The following is an 18603-nucleotide window of genomic DNA, read 5'->3' as shown; positions in this document are numbered from 1 at the left end:
GGTAGGCTAATTGACGTCATTTCCAAGCTTACCTTCAAACTCAGTCCCTCTTTGCCTGACATCATAGGAAAATCAAAATAAATCAGCCAAGACCTCAGAAAACAAATTGTATACCTCCACAAGTCTGGTTCCTCCTTGGGAGCAATTTCCAAACGCCTGAAGGTACCACGTTCATCTCTACAAACAATAGTACTCAACTATAAACAAAATGGGGAATGCAGCCGCTCAGGAAGGAGATGCGTTCTGTCTTCTAGAGATTAACGTACTTTGGTGTGAAAAGCGCAAATCAATCACAGAACAACAGCAAAGGACCTTGTGAAGATGCTGGAGGAAACAGGTACAAAAGTATCTATATCCACAGTAAAATGAGTCCTATATCAACCTAACCTGAAAGGCCACTCAGCAAGGAAGAAGCCACGGCTCCAAAACCGCCATAAAAAAGCCAGACTACGGTTTGCAACTGCACATGGGGAGAAAGATCGTACTTTTTGGAGAAATGTCCTCTGGTCTGATGAAACAAAAATAGAACTGTTTGGCCATAATAACCATCTTTATGTTTGGAGGAAAAATGGGGAGGCTTGTAAGCCAAAGAACACCATCCCAACCGTGAAGCACGAGGGTGGCAGCATCATGTTGTTGGGGTGCTTTGCTGCAGGAGGGACTGGTGCACTTTACAAAATAGATGGCATCATGAGGCAGGAAAATTACGTGCATATATTGAAGCAACATCTCAAGACATCAGTCAGGAAGTTAAAGCTTAGTCGCAAATGGGTCTTCCAAATGGACAATGACACCAAGCATACTTCCAAAGTTGTGGAAAAATGGCTTAAGGACAACAAAGTCAAGGTATTGGAGTGGCCATCACAAAGTCCTGACCTTAATACTATATCAAATTTGTGGGCAGAACTGAAAAAGTGTGTGCAAGCAAGGAGGCCTACAACCTGACTCAGTTTCACCAGCTCTGTCAGGAGGAATGGGCCAAAATTCACCCAACTTATTGTGGGAAGCTTGTGGAAGGCTACCCAAAACGTTTTACCCAAGTTAAGAAATTTAAAGGCAATGCTACCAAATACTGCTTGAGTGTATATAAAGTTCTGACCCACTGGGAATGTGATGAAAGAAGTAAAAGCTGAAATATATCGTTCTCTCTACTATTATTCTGACATTTCACACAAGCGGTAAACTTTTTATTTTATGATTTGGAAATGTCAGAATAATAGTAGAGAGAATTTTATATTTCAGCTTTTATTTCTTTCATCACATACCCCTTGGGTCAGAAGTTAACATACACTCAATTAGTATTTGTTAGCATTGCTTAACTGACCTAAGACAGGGAATTTTTACTAGGATTAAATGTCAGGAATTGTGAAAAACTGAGTTTTAATGTATTTCACTAAGGTGTACGTAAACTTTTGACTTCAACTGGTATCTTAGTAGAAGACACACAAATGATGCAGTTTCAACTTTGTTACACTGTCAGTAATTACACTGCTATTTTATAAATAGCATAAATGAGAAGTATAGTAAACTAACAAATTAAAATGGCAGATACTGCTCTTTGCTTTCATATTACACTGCAATGTATAACATACTGTATCATGGCAAGGAAGAAGGCAGTAACTGCCGTTTTAAGTGTCAAAGGTCATGTCAGATGTCAGGGTCAACATGAATAAAACATTTACTCATAGTAAGGCAACAGAACACTACATCTCCAATGATCTCCCTAGAATTAATTTGGCTGGACAATTAAACTTTGAAGCCATTTTTCTCAGTTCCACACTATGAACAGTTACTGCCTGTTTTCTTGGGAGGGCAGTATTCAGCACAAGTAGATCTGGGGCTAGGCTACTGCAGCATGACCCTCCCAGTATTGTATGTTGGTGTAAACCTCCTGGTGCTCACCCCTCTACTCTGTGTTTACCTACCTGTTGAGCAAAAGCATGCAGACTTACTACTCAAATCTGCATTTGATGTTAAAGGGTCACTGAAGTGTCATTCATGGATAAACTGAGGGTTGTATTGGTGGATTGAGGGAGGGAACAAAGGGTGTATGAGTTGATGGAGGGAGGAGTGGATGTATCGAGTGGTAGTATATGTCCGGGTATGGATTAGGCTACTGTATGGCTGAATTGAGTTTAGAATGAGGAGGTGTTGTAGACTGCCCCACAGTACAGCTGGAACCAGGGTTTCTGACTGTCCTTGTTCACTGTCCTGAAACCCAATATATCCAAGAGATTCATTGTTTGTTTTTTTACTGCAGTATTTTTATTCAATTCTCTTTTTATAGTGTCATTCCTTGTAGACCACAACATTGTACCATAGCTACAGATTGTAGGCTAAGACAGAACTTGTTGTTATTTCACTGCAAGGAGTCCCATCAACCCTAAGGGTATATATTGAAATGGACATTTAACCTTCTTTTCTTTTAAACTTTACTTTTAAATCTTTCCAGCCTTTCAGCAAGACCCCCTTTTTTAATCAGTAAAATTGACCTCACTTAACACATCTACACTGTGCTCAGGGAGTCAGTCTTCAGCAGTTGAAAGCCTCAGCCCTCAGCTATAATCTCAACATGGCCCCTCTGAATCAAGCCAATTACTCTGTCCATGTCACTGCACATACATTTCCCTGTCTTGTCTCTCTAACAACTTTAAATAGGCTGTAGAAGTCTGACTGACAAATTGAGCTCCATCAGTTTATGCAGCAGTGATGTAGGCCAAGAATGAGTGACTCTGAGAGGCTTCGAGAAAGTTTTGCTGAGAAGTATCTTATGTAGATCAAACATGCCTCTAATATGTAGAATACGGAATTATACGGAGCTCATCTGTGATAATGTCCTACCACTTTTACTTCCTGTTGTGTAGGTCCAGCCCCAAAGCCCCAGTGAATGAGAAGGAGTGCCCAATGAGCACCATGAGTAGTGAGGCCTCCAACTACACAGGCGGCTCAGACTACGCTACTCACCCCAGTAGCCCCGCAGCAAGAGTGAGTTATCATGATTACTCACACACACGCATGCTCACAGACACTCACACGCTCACACACACTCACACAAACACACACATGAAGGGACAAACTACAATGATCTTGATTCTAGAGTAACTTAACATCAATGTGAGTGTATAATTTACTCATTTTCAGCCCTCAAGATCCTCTAAAAAAATTCACAACTTTGGGAAGAGATCTAACTTGATAAGAAGGAACCCAAATGCAACGGAAATCAAGAGTAACTGGCTTTACAAACAGGTGAGTGTGTGTGTGTTGATGGCATTGTATAGCAGTATACAGTGAATCAATCTATGAGTCAGGGAGACAAAGGGTGTTTCTCAAAATGCATACTACCATGCTCTGATCACGCAAATTGGAGAACTGGAGGGTCTGAGTATGAGTCCAAATCAAATTATGCGAAACGGCATACATTTTCTTTTCTTGAAATCAATGGCGGCCATTATTTGAGCTGAAGCGAGAGAAAATACAATCAAACTTTGGAATTAAATGTTGCCTATTCACATCTCATATGTTGCCTGACTACAATAGTTTATATTGATACGTTAATAAATACATGCTGTGCTAATTTTAGCATGTTATCACAAGCCCATAATAAGTCAATAGGGCTAACTGGCTAGCTACTACTGTTAGCTAGCCAGATAGCCACGAAGAATCTATAATGCATAATCTGGCCATTTTTGCCTGTTTAACTAGCTGGCTAGCTAGATTATTATGATTCAGATATGTAGCTGATAATTATGAAGTAAAACCTTTGCTTTGTGTATATCTTGTTTAGTCTATTGTTGCCATTGTCCTGGCTGGAAGAAGGAAACGTGAATAGGGAGGTGAAGCGTAAGGTAATACAGTAGTGCAAGTGCTTCTCTAATGTAATGTTTTATGGATTCTTCACACTCTCGTCCTCACAAGAACATGCTCAAGAGTACGTCGTCGGAGAATGCACTCGGAGCATGAGAGTGTGGAGCACGGTAGTATGCATATTGAGATACACCCAGAGTCTTGACATGTAATTTTAGAAATTATGTAATTGTTTTTGATTATTTCGAAAGCTGGTACAACTGACCTCAACCTACACTATACAGTGAGGGAAAAAAGTATTTGATCCCCTGCTGATTTTGTACGTTTGCCCACTGACAAAGAAATTATTAGTCTATAATTTTAATGGTAGGTTTTGTTGAACAGTGAGGGACAGAAAAACAACAAATATCCAGAAAAACACATCAAAAATGTTAGAAATTGATTTGCATTTTAATGAGGGAAATAAGTATTTGAATCCTCTGCAAAACATGACTTAGTACTTGGTGGCAAAACCCTTGTTGGCAACCCCAGAGGTCAGATGTTTATTGTAGTTGAACACCAGGTTTGCACACATCTCAGGAGGGATTTTGTCCCACTCCTCTTTGCAGATCTTCTCCAAGTCATTAAGGTTTCGAGGCTGGCGACACATGAGTCGCTAGAGCGCGATGGGACAAGGACATCCCGGCCGGCCAAAACCCTTTCTAACCGCTGGGCCAATTGAGCGTCTCCTCATGTGTCTCCCGGTCGCGGCCGGCTGCAACACAGCCCAGCATCGAACCCGGATCTGTAGTGACGCCTCAAGCAGTGCATTGCCTTAGACCGCTGCTCCACTTGGGAGGACCTATGAAGGGAAATCTTAATGCTACAGCATACAATGACATTCTAGACTATTCTGTACTTCCAACTTTGTGGCAACAGTTTGGGGAAGGCCCTTTACGGTTTCAGCATGACAATGCCCCCATGCACAAAGTGAGGTCCATACAGAAATGGTTTGTCGAGATCGTTATGGAATAACTTGACTGGCCTGCACAGAACCCTGACCTCCACCCCATCGAACATCTTTGGTATGAATTAAAACGCTGACTGCGAGCCAGGCCTAATTGCTCAACAACAGTGGCCGATCTCACTAATGCTCTTGTGGTTGAATGGAAACAAGTCCCCGCAGCAATGTTCCAACATCTAGTGGAAAGCCTTCCCAGAAGGGTGGAGGCTGTTATAGCAGCAAAGGGGGAACCAACACCATATTAATTCCCATGATTTTGGAATGAGATGTTCGTCGAGCAGGTGTCCACATACTTTTGATAATGTAGTGTACCTCAAATCTTCACTCTACAGCACAAAATATACACTATTTTCAAGTTCTCTCCTAGTGTGCCATTCTCTTCTCTTCCATGAATAATGTAGAGGGGCTTACGTTCCCTCCCTGTGCTGTCAGAGTTTGATCAACAGTCTTAAGACGGGCAGCACAGGATCTTGTACAGCCTCGAGCCTTTCTGCTCTGCTCTGGCAGTCAAACTGTGTGTGTGTGTGTGTGTGTGTGTGTGTGTGTGTGTGTGTGTGTGTGTGTGTGTGTGTGTGTGTGTGTGTGTGTGTGTGTGTGTGTGTGTGTGTGTGTGTGTGTGTCAGTCAAACAAGCAATGCAAAGCAGTATTTAAATAGCAGTTTCCTTAATCACATTTCCATGGTTACATACACCAAGGCCTGTACTCATAAAGCGTCTCAAAGTAGTAGAGTAGCTGATCTAGAATGAGGTTCACCCTGCCCATTTCATCGTGTTCATTATCATTCAGAAAGCATAACTGATCATAGATCAGCACTCCTCTGAGATGAGACTATTTGTGAATAGCGGCCCCAGGTTGAAGAGTGGTGAGCCTAAGGGAGACAGGTAACCAGAGGGGTCCTTCTTATTCTTTTACACTCGTGCACAAAGTAGGGCCTCCTCATTTAGTTGTGATTACGACGGTGCACAGTTGACCCAAGATCCGGGGCTTTCACTCCAACAGCTGGCAGCTGATGTTTGGAAGGGGACCCCATTTGAGCTGATGGTATCTGGGCATGCACATGCAAGTGTGTGTGTGCAAGTTTGTTTTTTCTTCGAGGGGACTTCATTCGAGGTGATCGTAGTAGTTCAAGTTCAGAGGGAGAGAGGTGGATTTACACTTCTCTTCTGGTTCCATTCATTCAAACGTGCAATCTATTGAAGTTTTGTTCTCCGCTGAAAAGGGCTGCAGTACTACTTCAATTGATTCAGGCTGAGCACCACATGATGTCACACTGATTCATTGTGAAGGCCTAACATGTGTCCCAAATGGTACCCTATTCCCTACATAGTGTAATACTTTTGACCAGAGCCCGGGCCTATAGGGCTCTGGTCTAAAGTAGTGCACTATGTAGGGAATAGGGAGCCATTTGAGACGCAAACCCTCATTTTTCTCTTCCCGCCCAGCCCAAGCTCTATTATTCGCCGTGTGTGTGATCTATCTGACAAATATGACAGTTTGAGAATGGAATGGTACCTCATTCATGAACGCAAAGCACAGACATGAATAGAATCATAAGAGAGCTGGGTTGGTGGTGGATTCTGTTATTGGAACAAAGGCATTTCAATACATCTCAATACCGCCATAGAAAAAAAATGCCACATGTTCAAATGCATATACCACCCGGGAATGTTTGTATTTGTCTGATCTGCAAATGTCCTGGGAGCATATATCTATGTATTGTAGTGTAATGCCACCAGAACCAGCCAACCACACACCAGGCAAGTTTACAGATGGATAAACATTGGTGGCCTGAGGATTTTCCACTAAATGGTAATGAGAGTGAGTTAAAATCACTCGGGGTCCGTGCTGCTTACAGAATCAGAATCGAGTCCTAGATTGTAGTTCTGGAATCCTAGATTAATTTAAGGAGTTTAGAGTTTAAACAAGAAGGAGAACACTTAGTTTTCCAATAAAGAGTACCGAACCGAGGCAGTTGTTGCCCTCTCTTTCAACCCCTTACCCCACCCCCTCCTGTTACAAACAGTAGCCTGAAAACCCCTTTGAACACAGCATCCAGTGATACCGGAGAAGGACTGCAGTGGAGTGGCTTTATTATTCAAGTTTATTTTTTATTTTATTTCACCTTTATTTAACCAGGTAAGCTAGTTGAGAACAAGTTCTCATTTACAACTGCGACCTGGCCAAGATAAAGCAAAGCAGTGCGACAGAAACAACAACACAGAGTTACATGGAATAAACAAGCGTACAGTCAATAACACAATAAAAAAAAAATAGTCTATATACAGTGTGTGCAAATGGCATGAGGAGGTAAGGCAATAGATAGGCCATAGTAGCAAAGTAATTACAATTTAGCAGATTAACACTGGAGTAATATACGAGCAGATGATGATGAGGAGATGATGGTGTGTAAGTAGTGATACTGGTGTGCAAAAGAGCAGCAAAGTAAATAAAAACAATATGGGGATGAGGTAGGTAGATTGGGTGGGCTATTTACAGATGGACTATGTACAGTTGCAGCGATCGGTTAGCTGCTCAGATAGCTGTTGTTTAAAGTTAGTGAGGGAAATGCAAGTCTCCAGCTTCAGCGATTTTTGCAATTCGTTCCAGTCACTGGCAGCAGAGAACTGGAAGGAAAGGCGGCTAAAGGAGTTGTTGGCTTTGGGGATGACCAGTGAGATATACCTGCTGGAGCGCGTGCTACGGGTGGGTGTTGTTATCGTGACCAGTGAGCTGAGATAAGGCAGAGCTTTACCTAGCATAGACTTGTAGATGGTAACAAAATGGATCGCACTGTGATAGACTACATTCAATTTGCTGAGTAGAGTATTGCAAGCTATGTTGTAGATGACATCGCCGAAGTCGAGGATTGGTAGGATAGTCCGTTTTACTAGGGTAAGTTTGGCGGCGTGACTGAAGGAGGCTTTGTTTGCGAAATAGAAAGCCGATTCTAGATTTGATTTTGGTTTGGAGATGTTTGATATGAGTCTGGAAGGAGATTTTACAGTCTAGCCAGACACCTAGGTATTTGTAGTTGTCCACTTATTCTAGGTCAGAACCGTCCAGAGTAGTGATGCTAGTCGGGCGGGCGGGTGCGGGCAGCGAACGGTTGAAAAGCATGCATTTGGTTTTGCTTTGTGTTTGAGAGCAGTTGGAGGCCACGGAAGGAGTGTTGTATGGCATTGAAGCTCGTTTGGAGGTTAGTTAACACAGTGTCCAAAGAAGGGCCAGAAATATACAGAATGGTGTCTGCATAGAGGTGGACCTAAATCTAACAAAGAACTCAGAACTATGTGTGTGTACCTTTTTATTTTAATACAGAACAATGACCCTGTCTTAGGGGAAGGTTGTTTACGTTTCTATCACATCTGGAGTATACAACTGACTTTCTTTAATCTTCTTTATTTAGTACCAGTAACCACATTCTACGTCTGAACAGAACACCAGAAGACTGTCTGATGATCTTTATTTCTAGCTCTTAGAACGAGTGACTCAGCAGAAATGCATCGTAACAATTAAGTTATTCTCTTTTTGTACTCGTTGGGTTAAATAACCAGAATCAGTGGTATTGTCTACAGAAGGTGGGATAGTTTCTCAAACCTCTCCTTGGGGTTCCAAAGCCATTACATGTATTCAACTGCTACATAATCAAGTCTTTGACTAGTCGTAAGGTGAGCTGAGGAGACATAATTTGGTCTGACTGTTTCTGTGTCCCTCTGTTATGTTTCAGGACAGCACGGGGATGAAGCTATGGAAGAAGAGGTGGTTTGTGCTGTCAGATATGTGCCTGTACTACTACAGAGGTGAGTCCACTATGAAGAACACCTATATTCTTTCTAAACAGTAAGCATAAATATATCACAATAGATACTAGCCTCATCCTGGATTCTATTGCCTATATCTGCAAATGTGTGGTACAGAAATACCATTTTGATGTTCACGGTGTCTTGAATCTCTTGCTGTAACTTGTCAGAAGTAAACATTTATTGGCTTAACCAGGAAGGACTCATTGAGATTCGAAATCTATTTTTTAAGAGTGTCCTGGCCAAGATAGGCAGCACCAAGTCACTGCACAATTACAGACAGACAACATGAAAAACTACAGGTAATCTAGTAAAAAACCATAGAATTCACAAGAGTATAACAAAATCATAAAACAGCTATTTAAAAACATTGACAAGTCAGGGAATCAGCCTTAAAATCCTTCATCAATGATTTAAAAAACGGGACAAGTTCTTCCAGTTTAAAGTACTTTATAAGGTGCTCCAAACCGATGGCGCAGAGTACATAAAAGCCCTTTTACCAAATTCAGTTCGGACATTTGGAACAATTAGCAGGATAACGTCCTAGAAACGAAGTACCCACCACATTTCTGAACAATAAAAATGGCCAAATGAAATGGTAGTAAACCCCAAATTGTTACGCCCTGACCTTAGATATCTCTGTTTTCTTTATATTTTGGTTAGGTCAGGGCGTGACTAGGGTGTGTACGCTAGTTTTTGTATTGTCTAGGATATTTTGTATGTCTAGGGTTTTTGTAGGTCTAGGTGATTTGTATGTCTATGGTGGCCTGATATGGGACCCAATCAGATATAGCTGTTTATCGTTGTCTCTGATTGGGGATCATATTTAGGTAGCCATTTCCCTTTGGTGTTTGTGGGATCTTGTCTATGTGTAGTTACCTGTCAGCACTTGTTTGTATAGCTTCACGGTTAATTTTGTTAGTTTGTTCTGTGTTCATTCTTTAAATAAATAAGAATGTGAACCCATAAATAAGAATGTACGCATACAACGCTGCGCCTTGGTTTGATTCTTATAACGAACGTGACAAAAATGGCTTTGTAAATAAAAGTATACCAGTGACTGAGCCTACGATTGACTAGATAAGGCCAGCCAACCCTTGTATATAAAGTGCAGCGGTGCGTAAGGGTTTTGCAGTTTAAAATAAATCTCAATGCTCCATGGTAAAGGGTGTCAATTGATCTCAAACACTGAACTAAGCATTCATATATAAAATATCCCCAGTCTTGTAAAGGCATAAATGTAGCTGATACAAGCGTCCTTCTGTCTTCAAAAGAAAAACAGGCCCTATTCCTAAAATAAAATCCCAACTTCAGCTTCAATTTTTTTGTAAATTGTTGAATATGCAATTTAACCATCATCAATTAAAATTCCAAGATAATTACTGTTACTGTCGCAATCTCATGGCCCTGACAGGTAGTAATAGGTGAAAGATTCAGAGGTCTATTTCTTGCTTTAGAAAACACAATTAGCTTAGTTGTCAGATTGAGGATAAGCTTCAATTGACACAAGGTATGTTGAACAGTATGAAAAGCAGTTTGCAAGTTCTGGAAAGCTTTTGTGAGAGCCACAACAATACATAACAGTATCATCAGCATAGAAGTGAAATTGCGCATTTTGCACATTTTTGTCTAACTTATTTATATAAATAGTGAATAAGAGGGAACCAAGTACAGAGCCCTGGGGCACACCATTACAGACAGACAATTTAACAAACAGATGAGCCCATAAAATTGAGTTCTATGAGACAGATTGTAGCAAACCAAGCAGCTTCATGCTCCGAAAGACCTACAGTTCGCTCGACAGTCTCTGCCTCAGTTTAGAATGACCAAGTGCATCAAAAGCCTTAGAGAGGTAAAAAAAAAGTGAGACACAGTGCTGATTTTTGTCAAGGGCTTCAGTGATATTATTTAAAACCTTCATTGATAAAATCAGTATATAAAGTATGTAAAACTATTTTAGCTGTTCACAACAAGGGTTTCAGGTATTTTCACCAGGGGTGACAGCTTTGAGATTAGTCTATAATTATTTAAAAGATTTGGATCTCCCCTTTTAAAATTGGTAGGACAAATGCTGATTTCCAGATCTTTGGAATTGCATTACATTCCAGAGTTAAATGTAACACATATGTAAGTGGTTCAACTATCAAATCAAATCAAATCAAAAAAATTATAAAGCCCTTCTTACATCAGCTGTTCTCTCAAAGTGCTGTACAGAAACCCAGCCTAAAACCCCAAACAGCAAGCAATGCAGGTGAAGAAGCATGGTGGCTAGGAAAGGTCGGAACCTAGGAAGAAACCAAGAGAGGAACCAGGTTATGAGGGGTGGCCAGTCCTCTTCTGGCTGTGCCGGAGATTAGAACAGAAAATTGCCACGATATTCATATGTTCATAAATGACCAGCATGGTCAAATAATAATTTCACAGTAGTTGTCGAGGGTGCAACAGGTCAGCACCTCAGGAGTAAATGTCAGTTGGTTTTCATAGCCGATCATTGGGAGTATCTCTACCGCTCCTGCTCTCTCTAGAGAGTTGAAAACAGCAGGTCTGGGACAGGTAGCACGTCCGGTGAACAGGTCAGGGTTCATAGCCGCAGGCAGAACAGTTGAAACTGGAGCAGCAGCACGGCCAGGTGGTCCTGAGGCATGGTCCTAGGGCTCAGGTTCCTCTGAGAGAGAGAAAGAAGAAAAGAAAGAGAGAAAGAGAATTAGAGAGAGCATACTTAAATTCACACAGGACACCGGGTAAGACAGGAGAAATACTCCAGATATAACAGGCTGACCCTATCCCCTCGACACATAAACTACTGCAGCATAAATACTGGAGGCGGAGACAGGAGGGGTCAGGTGATACTGTGGCCCCATCCGATTATACCCCCGGACAGGGCCAAACAGGCAGGATATAACCCCACCCACTTTGCCAAAGCACAGCCCCCACACCACCAGAGGGATATCTTCAACCACCAACTTACTATCCTGAGACAAGGCCGAGAATAGTCCAGAAATCTGCGTCTCTCACATGGGTAGGCAGACCATTCCATAAAAATTGAGCTCTATAGTAGAAAGCCCTGCCTCCAGTTGTTTGCTTAAAAATCTAGGGACAATTAGGAGGCCTGCGTCTTCTGACCATAGCATACGTGTAGGTATGTACGGCAGGACCACATCGGAAAGATAGGTAGGAGCAAGCCCATGTAATGCTTTGTTAGCAGTAAAACCTTGAAATCAGCCATTGCCTTAACAGGAAGCTAGTGTAGAGAGGCTAGCACTGGACTAATATGATCAAATCTTTTGTTAATGAATTACAAAAAATTAACCAGCTGCCAGTTTTAAAAAGCAGGGATCAAGAAGATCAGGACCTGCAGGCTTTCTCTGATCTTGTCATGTCTTGTTATGTCTGTTCCTGTCCTTTCTCTTCACTCTCTCTCTCTGCTGGTCTTTTTAGGTTACCTTCTCTGTCTCTCATTCTTCAGCTGTTCTACATCTCCTCTAACTAGCTCATTCACTCTTTCACACCTGTTCTCTCTTCCCCCTCTGATTAGGTCTCTATTTCTTTCTCTGTTCCTGCTACTTTCAGTGTCTGATTCTTGTTTGTGTTTTTTGATGCCAGAAGCAAGCTGTCGTCTCGTTTGCTTCCACCTTGTCCTGTCCTGTCGGAGTCTGCCTGGCAGGTGTATCCTGCACTATACTAACGTTCTTTTTGTTCCGCTGACAACGTTGGAAGAGGATTTATGCCATTCCTGTTTTTCATTAAAGAACTCTGTTTTCTGTTAAAACCGCTTTTGGGTCTTCACTCAAGTTCATAACAGAAGAATCAGACCAAGAATGGACCCAGCGGCTCCGGACCCTTTTCACTCCGCCGTCGAGATCCAGGGAGCGATGCTAGGCAGACACGAGGAGGAATTGTCTGCTGCTCGACATGCCGTTGAGACCCTGGCCGTCCAAGTCTCCGACCTCACAAGACAGGTTCACCAACTCCACCTCGATCCACCGCCCACTTCCAGGGTTTCCGAGTCTCCGGAGCCCAGGATCAACAACCCGCCGTGTTACTCTGGGGAGCCCACTGAGTGCCGCTCATTCCTCACTCAGTGTGATGTGGTGTTCTCTCTCCAGCCCAACACTTACTCCAGGAGCGCAGCCCGCATCGCCTACGTCATTTCTCTCCTTACCGGACGGGCGCGTGAGTGGGGCACGGCAGTCTGGGAGGCGAGGGCTGAGTGCATTAACCAGTATCAAGACTTTAAGGAGGAGATGATACGGGTTTTTGACCGTTCTGTTTTTGGGAGGAGGCTTCCAGGGCCCTGTCTTCCCTATGTCAGGGGAATCGATCCATAACGGATTATTCTATTGAGTTTCGCACTCTCGCTGCCTCAAGTGACTGGAACGAGCCGGCTTTGCTCGCTCGTTTTCTGGAGGGTCTCCTCGTCGAGTTAAGGACGAGATCCTCTCCCGGGAGGTTCCTTCCAGTCTGGACTCCTTAATAGCTCTCGCTATTCGCATAGAGCGACGGTTTGATCTTCATCGCCGAGCTCGTGGAAAGGAGCTCCGCGTTCTCCGCTGCTCCCCTCTCCACATCACTGCCACCTGCCGCATCACTGCCACCCTCCTCCGCCGGCTCGGATGCTGAGCCTATGCAGCTGGGGGGTATCCGCATCTCGGCCAAGGAGAAGGAACGGAGAATCACCAATCGCCTCTGTCTCTACTGCGGCTCCGCTGGTCATTTTGTCACCTCATGTCCAGTAAAAGCCAGAGCTCATCAGTAAGAGGAGGGCTACTGGTGAGCGCAACTACTCAGGCCTCTCCTTCTGGATCACGCACTACTTTTCCGGTCCATCTCCGCTGGCCCGGTTCATCTGCTTCCTGCAGTGCCTTGATAGACTCTGGGGCGGAGGGCTGTTTTATGGACGAGACCTGGGCTCGGGAACATGACATTCCTCTCAGACAGTTAGGGGAGCCCACGGCCTTGTTCGCTTTAGATGGTAGTTCTCTCCCCAAGATTCAGCGTGAGACGCTGCCTTTAACCCTCACTGTCTCTGGTAATCATAGCGAAACCATTTCTTTTTTAATTTTTCGTTCACCTTTTACACCTGTTGTTTTGGGTCATCCCTGGCTAGTGCGCCATAACCCTTCTATTAATTGGTCTAGTAATACTATCCTATCCTGGAATGTTTCTTGTCATGTAACCTGTTTAATGTCTGCTATCCCTCCTGTTTCCTCTGTCTCTACTTCACAGGAGGAGCCTGGCGGTGACAGGGGTGCCGGAGGAGTATCACGATCTGCGCACGGTGTTCAGTCGTTCCAAGGCCACTTCTCTCCCTCCACACCGGTCGTATGACTGTAGTATTGATCTCCTTCCGGGAACTACTCCCCCGGGGTAGATTATACTCTCTGTCGGCTCCCGAACGTAAGGCTCTCGAGGATTATTTGTCGGTTACGCTCAACGCTGGTACCATTGTCTCCTCCTCCTCTCCCGCCGGAGCGGGGTTTTTTTTTGTTCAGAAGAAGGACGGGTCCCTGCGCCCATGCGTGGATTATCGAGGGCTGAATGACATAACAGTTAAGAATCGTTATCCGCTTCCTCTTATGTCTTCAGCCTTCGAGATCCTGCAGGGAGCCAGGTTTTTCACCAAATTGGACCTTCGTAACGCCTACCATCTCGTGCGCATCAGGGAGGGGGACGAGTGGAAGACGGCGTTTAACACTCCGTTAGGGCACTTTGAATACCGGGTTCTTCCTTTCGGCCTCGTTAACGCTCCAGCTGTCTTTCAGGCACTAGTTAACGACGTCCTGAGAGACATGCTGAACATTTTTGTTTTCGTTTACATGGACGATATCCTGATTTTTTTCTCCGTCTCTCTCGATTCATGTTCAGCACGTGCGACGCGTCCTCCAGCGCCTTTTGGAGAACTGTCTTTATGTGAAGGCTGAGAAGTGCATTTTTCATGCCGCCTCTGTCCCTTTTCTCGGTTCCGTTATTTCCGCTGAGGGCATTAAGATGGATCCCGCTAAGGTCCAGGCTGTCATTGATTGGCCCGTTCCTAAGTCACGCGTCGAGCTGCAGCGCTTTCTGGGCTTCGCTAATTTCTATCGTCGTTTCATCCGTAATTTCGGTCAGGTGGCAGCTCCCCTCACAGCCCTTACTTCTGTTAAGACGTGCTTTAAGTGGTCCGTTTCCGCCCAGGGAGCTTTTGATCTTCTTAAGAATCGTTTTACATCCGCTCCTATTCTTGTTACACCTGACATCTCTAGCCAGTTTGTTGTTGAGGTTGACGCGTCAGAGGTGGGCGTGGGAGCCATTCTTTCTCAGCGCTCTCTCTCTGACGGCAAGGTCCATCCTTGCGCGTTTTCTCTCATCGCTTATCGCCGTCAGAACGTAACTATGATGTTGGTAATCGCGAACTGCTCGCCATCCGCTTAGCCCTAGGCGAATGGCGACAGTGGTTGGAGGGGGCGACCGTTCCTTTTGTCGTTTGGACTGACCATAGGAACCTTGAGTACATCCGTTCAGCCAAACGACTTAATGCGCGTCAGGCTCGTTGGGCTCTGTTTTTCGCTCGTTTCGAGTTTGTTATTTCTTATCGTCCGGGCTCAAAAACACCAAGCCTGATGCTTTATCTCGTCTCTTCAGTTCTTCTGAGGTCTCCACCGACCCCCGAGGGGATTCTCTCTGACGGGCGTGTTGTCGGGTTGACTGTCTGGGGAATTGAGAGGCAGGTAAAGCAAGCACTCGCTCACACTCCGTCGCCGCGAGCTTGTCCTAGGAACCTTCTGTTCGTTCCCGTTCCTACTCGTCCGGCCGTTCTTCAGTGGGCCCACTCTGCCAAGTTAGCCGGCCACCCCGGCGTTCGGGGTACGCTCGCTTCCATTCGCCAGCGTTTCTGGTGGCCCACTCGGGAACGTGACGCGCGTCGATTTGTCGCCGCTTGTTCGGTCTGCGCGCAGACTAAATCTGGGAACTCTCCTCCTGCCGGCCGTCTCAGACCGCTTCCCATTCCCTCTCGACCGTGGTCTCACATCGCTTTAGATTTTATCACCGGACTGCCTTCATCAGCGGGGAAGACAGTTATTCTTACGGTTGTCGATAGATTCTCTAAGGCGGCTCATTTCATTCCTCTCGATAAGCTCCCTTCTGCTAAGGAGACGGCTCAGATCATTATCGAGAATGTTTTCCGAATTCATGGCCTTCCGTCTGACGTCGTTTCCGACAGAGGCCCGCAGTTCACGTCTCAATTTTGGAGGGAGTTTTGCCGTTTGATTGGGGCTTCCGTCAGTCTCTCGTCCGGCTTTCATCCCCAGTCTAACGGTCAAGCCGAACGGGCCAATCAGACTGTTGGTCGCATTTACGCAGTCTTTCTTTTCGTAACCCTGCGTCTTGGTCAGAACAGCTCCCTGGGCAGAGTACGCCCACAACTCGCTTCCTCGTCTGCTACCGGTCTATCCCCTTTTCAGTGTAGCCTCGGGTACCAGCCTCCGCTGTTCTCATCTCAGCTCGCCGAGTCCTGCGTCCCCTCCGCTCAGGCTTTTGTCCAGCGTTGCGAGCGCACCTGGAAGGGGTTCAGGTCGGCACTTTGCCGTAATAGGGCGCAGACTGTGAGGGCCGCTAATAAGCGTAGGACCAAGAGTCCTAGATATTGTTGCGGTCAGAGAGTATGGCTCTCCACTCAGAACCTTCCCCTTAAGACAGCTTCTCGCAAGTTGGCCCCGCGGTTCATTGGTCCGTTCCGTATTTCCCAGGTCATTAATCCTGTCGCAGTGCGACTTCTTCTCCAGCGCTATCTTCGTCGCGTTCACCCGGTCTTCCATGTCTCCTGTGTTAAGCCCGTTCTTCGCGCCCCCGCTCGTCCCTCCCCCCATCCTTGTCGAGGGCGCACCCATCTACAGGGTTCGTAAGATTTTGGACATGCGCCCCTCGGGGCCGTGGTCATCAGTACCTAGTGGATTGGGAGGGGTACGGTCCTGAGGAGAGGAGTTGGGTTCCCTCTCGGGACGTGCTGGACCGTTCGCTGATCGATGATTTCCTCCGTTGCCGCCAGGTTTCCTCCTCGAGTGCGCCAGGAGGCGCTCGGTGAGTGGGGGGTACTGTCATGTCTTGTTATGTCTGTTCCTGTCCTTTCTCTTCACTCTCTCTCTCTGCTGGTCTTTTTAGGTTACCTTCTCTGTCTCTCATTCTTCAGCTGTTCTACATCTCCTCTAACTAGCTCATTCACTCTTTCACACCTGTTCTCTCTTCCCCCTCTGATTAGGTCTCTATTTCTTTCTCTGTTCCTGCTACTTTCAGTGTCTGATTCTTGTTTGTGTTTTTTGATGCCAGAAGCAAGCTGTCGTCTCGTTTGCTTCCACCTTGTCCTGTCCTGTCGGAGTCTGCCTGGCAGGTGTATCCTGCACTATGCTAACGTTCTTTTTGTTCCGCTGACAACGTTGGAAGAGGATTTATGCCATTCCTGTTTTTCATTAAAGAACTCTGTTTTCTGTTAAAACCGCTTTTGGGTCTTCACTCAAGTTCATAACAGATCTAAGTATTTCAGGACTTTATGTACCTCCTGCACTGAGAATGGCAAAAAGATACAAGTTTGACCAGCTCTCACTGGTTCATCCAGACAGGGTTCTACAGAGACCGAGGATACTGAATCAAACAGCATACCAGATGATACGAAGTGCTCATTAAAACAATTCAGCTTTTCAGTTTTGTCATATCCAGCAACAGAGTCCTTCAATACACATGACGGTAATTCATTAACATTACTGTTACCAGACATAGACTTAATAGCCTTCCAAAACGTTCTATGGTCATCAGTGGTAACAGACATAAAATATTTCAGACTTGGCCTTCCTGAGAAGAAAATAACACTTGTTTCGTATCTGCCTAAAAGGAAGCCAATCAGAATCAGAACATGATTTCCTTGCCTTTTTATTTTCAAGATTATGTTTGTGAATAATACAAGACAGCTCAGAAGAAAACTATGGATTATCCCTTCCTTTAACTCTGAACCTGTGGAATGGGACATTTTTGTTTACTATTTGGAAAAAAAAAACATCATGAAAGAATTTCCAGGCAGTTTCCACATCAGGATTAAGCTCAATCTTGCTCAGGTCAAAATAAAACAAATCATGAAAGAAAGCCTTTTCATTAAAACTTTGTCTTAGGAACCTTAGAATTTCTAACAGCAACAACTGCACAATGGTCACTTAAATCGTTACAAAAAACACCAACCGCAGAATATTTATGTGGAACATTTGTCAATATCAAATCAATCAGGGTAGATTTCTCTGGACATTTGAGATTTGGGTTGGTGAGTGAGTTAATCAACTGGGTAAGATTCATAGAATTACAACACATTTTAAAATCATCAGACACCGGCTTTAACCAACACCAGTTGAGATCACCAATCAAGATAATTTCACTGTAAAGAAGTTTAGACATAAGGTGCATCAGAGAAGAAAATGCATCACAGAGAACAGAGTGGAGGTCTATAACAGCCAATCACAGTTATAGAGAAACCCTTTGAAACCTCACGATTCAAAGCAAGAAATTCCAACTGTTTTCAAATAGTTTCAGACTTTGCCACACCTACAAGGAATTTAGTCTTCACATATATAGCCGCACCCCTATCTTTCTTAACTCAGTCAGTGTGATACACATTGTAAACATTTATACAATTATCCTTATCAAAAATAGACTTGCTGAGCCAGGTCTCAGAAAACACACTTACATCAGCATCAGTTGATCTCGCCCAAATCCAAACCCCATCAATTTTTGACAACAGGCTGCCCACATTTACATGAAAAATACCAAAACCAGATCTAGATTTAAAATCTGAGGGGGTTTAGAGACATATCAGGGCCAGGGTTAGGTTGCACTTTACTTGATATCAACAACTGAAGAATAACTAGGCACCTCTGTTTTATAACCCCAGGTCATCACCAGGTCGTTGCTGCAAATGAGAACGTGTTCTCAGTCAACTTACCTGGTAAAATAACGGATAAATAAATAAAACATATAAA

The 18603-nt window shown here is 44.3% G+C and overlaps 1 protein-coding gene across 3 annotated transcripts in view; it reads left to right on the top strand.

Moving 5' to 3' along the window:
• Positions 1–18603, top strand: part of LOC135524030 (pleckstrin homology domain-containing family A member 5-like) — a 103656-nt gene that overhangs the window by 11566 nt on the left and 73487 nt on the right. For all 3 annotated transcript variants that reach the window (XM_064951157.1, XM_064951159.1, XM_064951158.1), the window contains exons 2-4: positions 2865–2985; positions 3142–3246; positions 8536–8608. In XM_064951157.1, the coding sequence (XP_064807229.1) occupies positions 2905–2985; positions 3142–3246; positions 8536–8608 (259 nt within the window). In that variant the 5' untranslated portion in view covers positions 2865–2904. The remainder of the gene's footprint in view (positions 1–2864; positions 2986–3141; positions 3247–8535; positions 8609–18603) is intronic.

Source organism: Oncorhynchus masou, chromosome 31, assembly GCF_036934945.1.
Source record: "Oncorhynchus masou masou isolate Uvic2021 chromosome 31, UVic_Omas_1.1, whole genome shotgun sequence".
NCBI lineage: Eukaryota > Metazoa > Chordata > Actinopteri > Salmoniformes > Salmonidae > Oncorhynchus > Oncorhynchus masou.
Note: the sequence above shows the minus strand (reverse complement) of the source record. Positions and strands in the feature narration are given on the sequence as shown.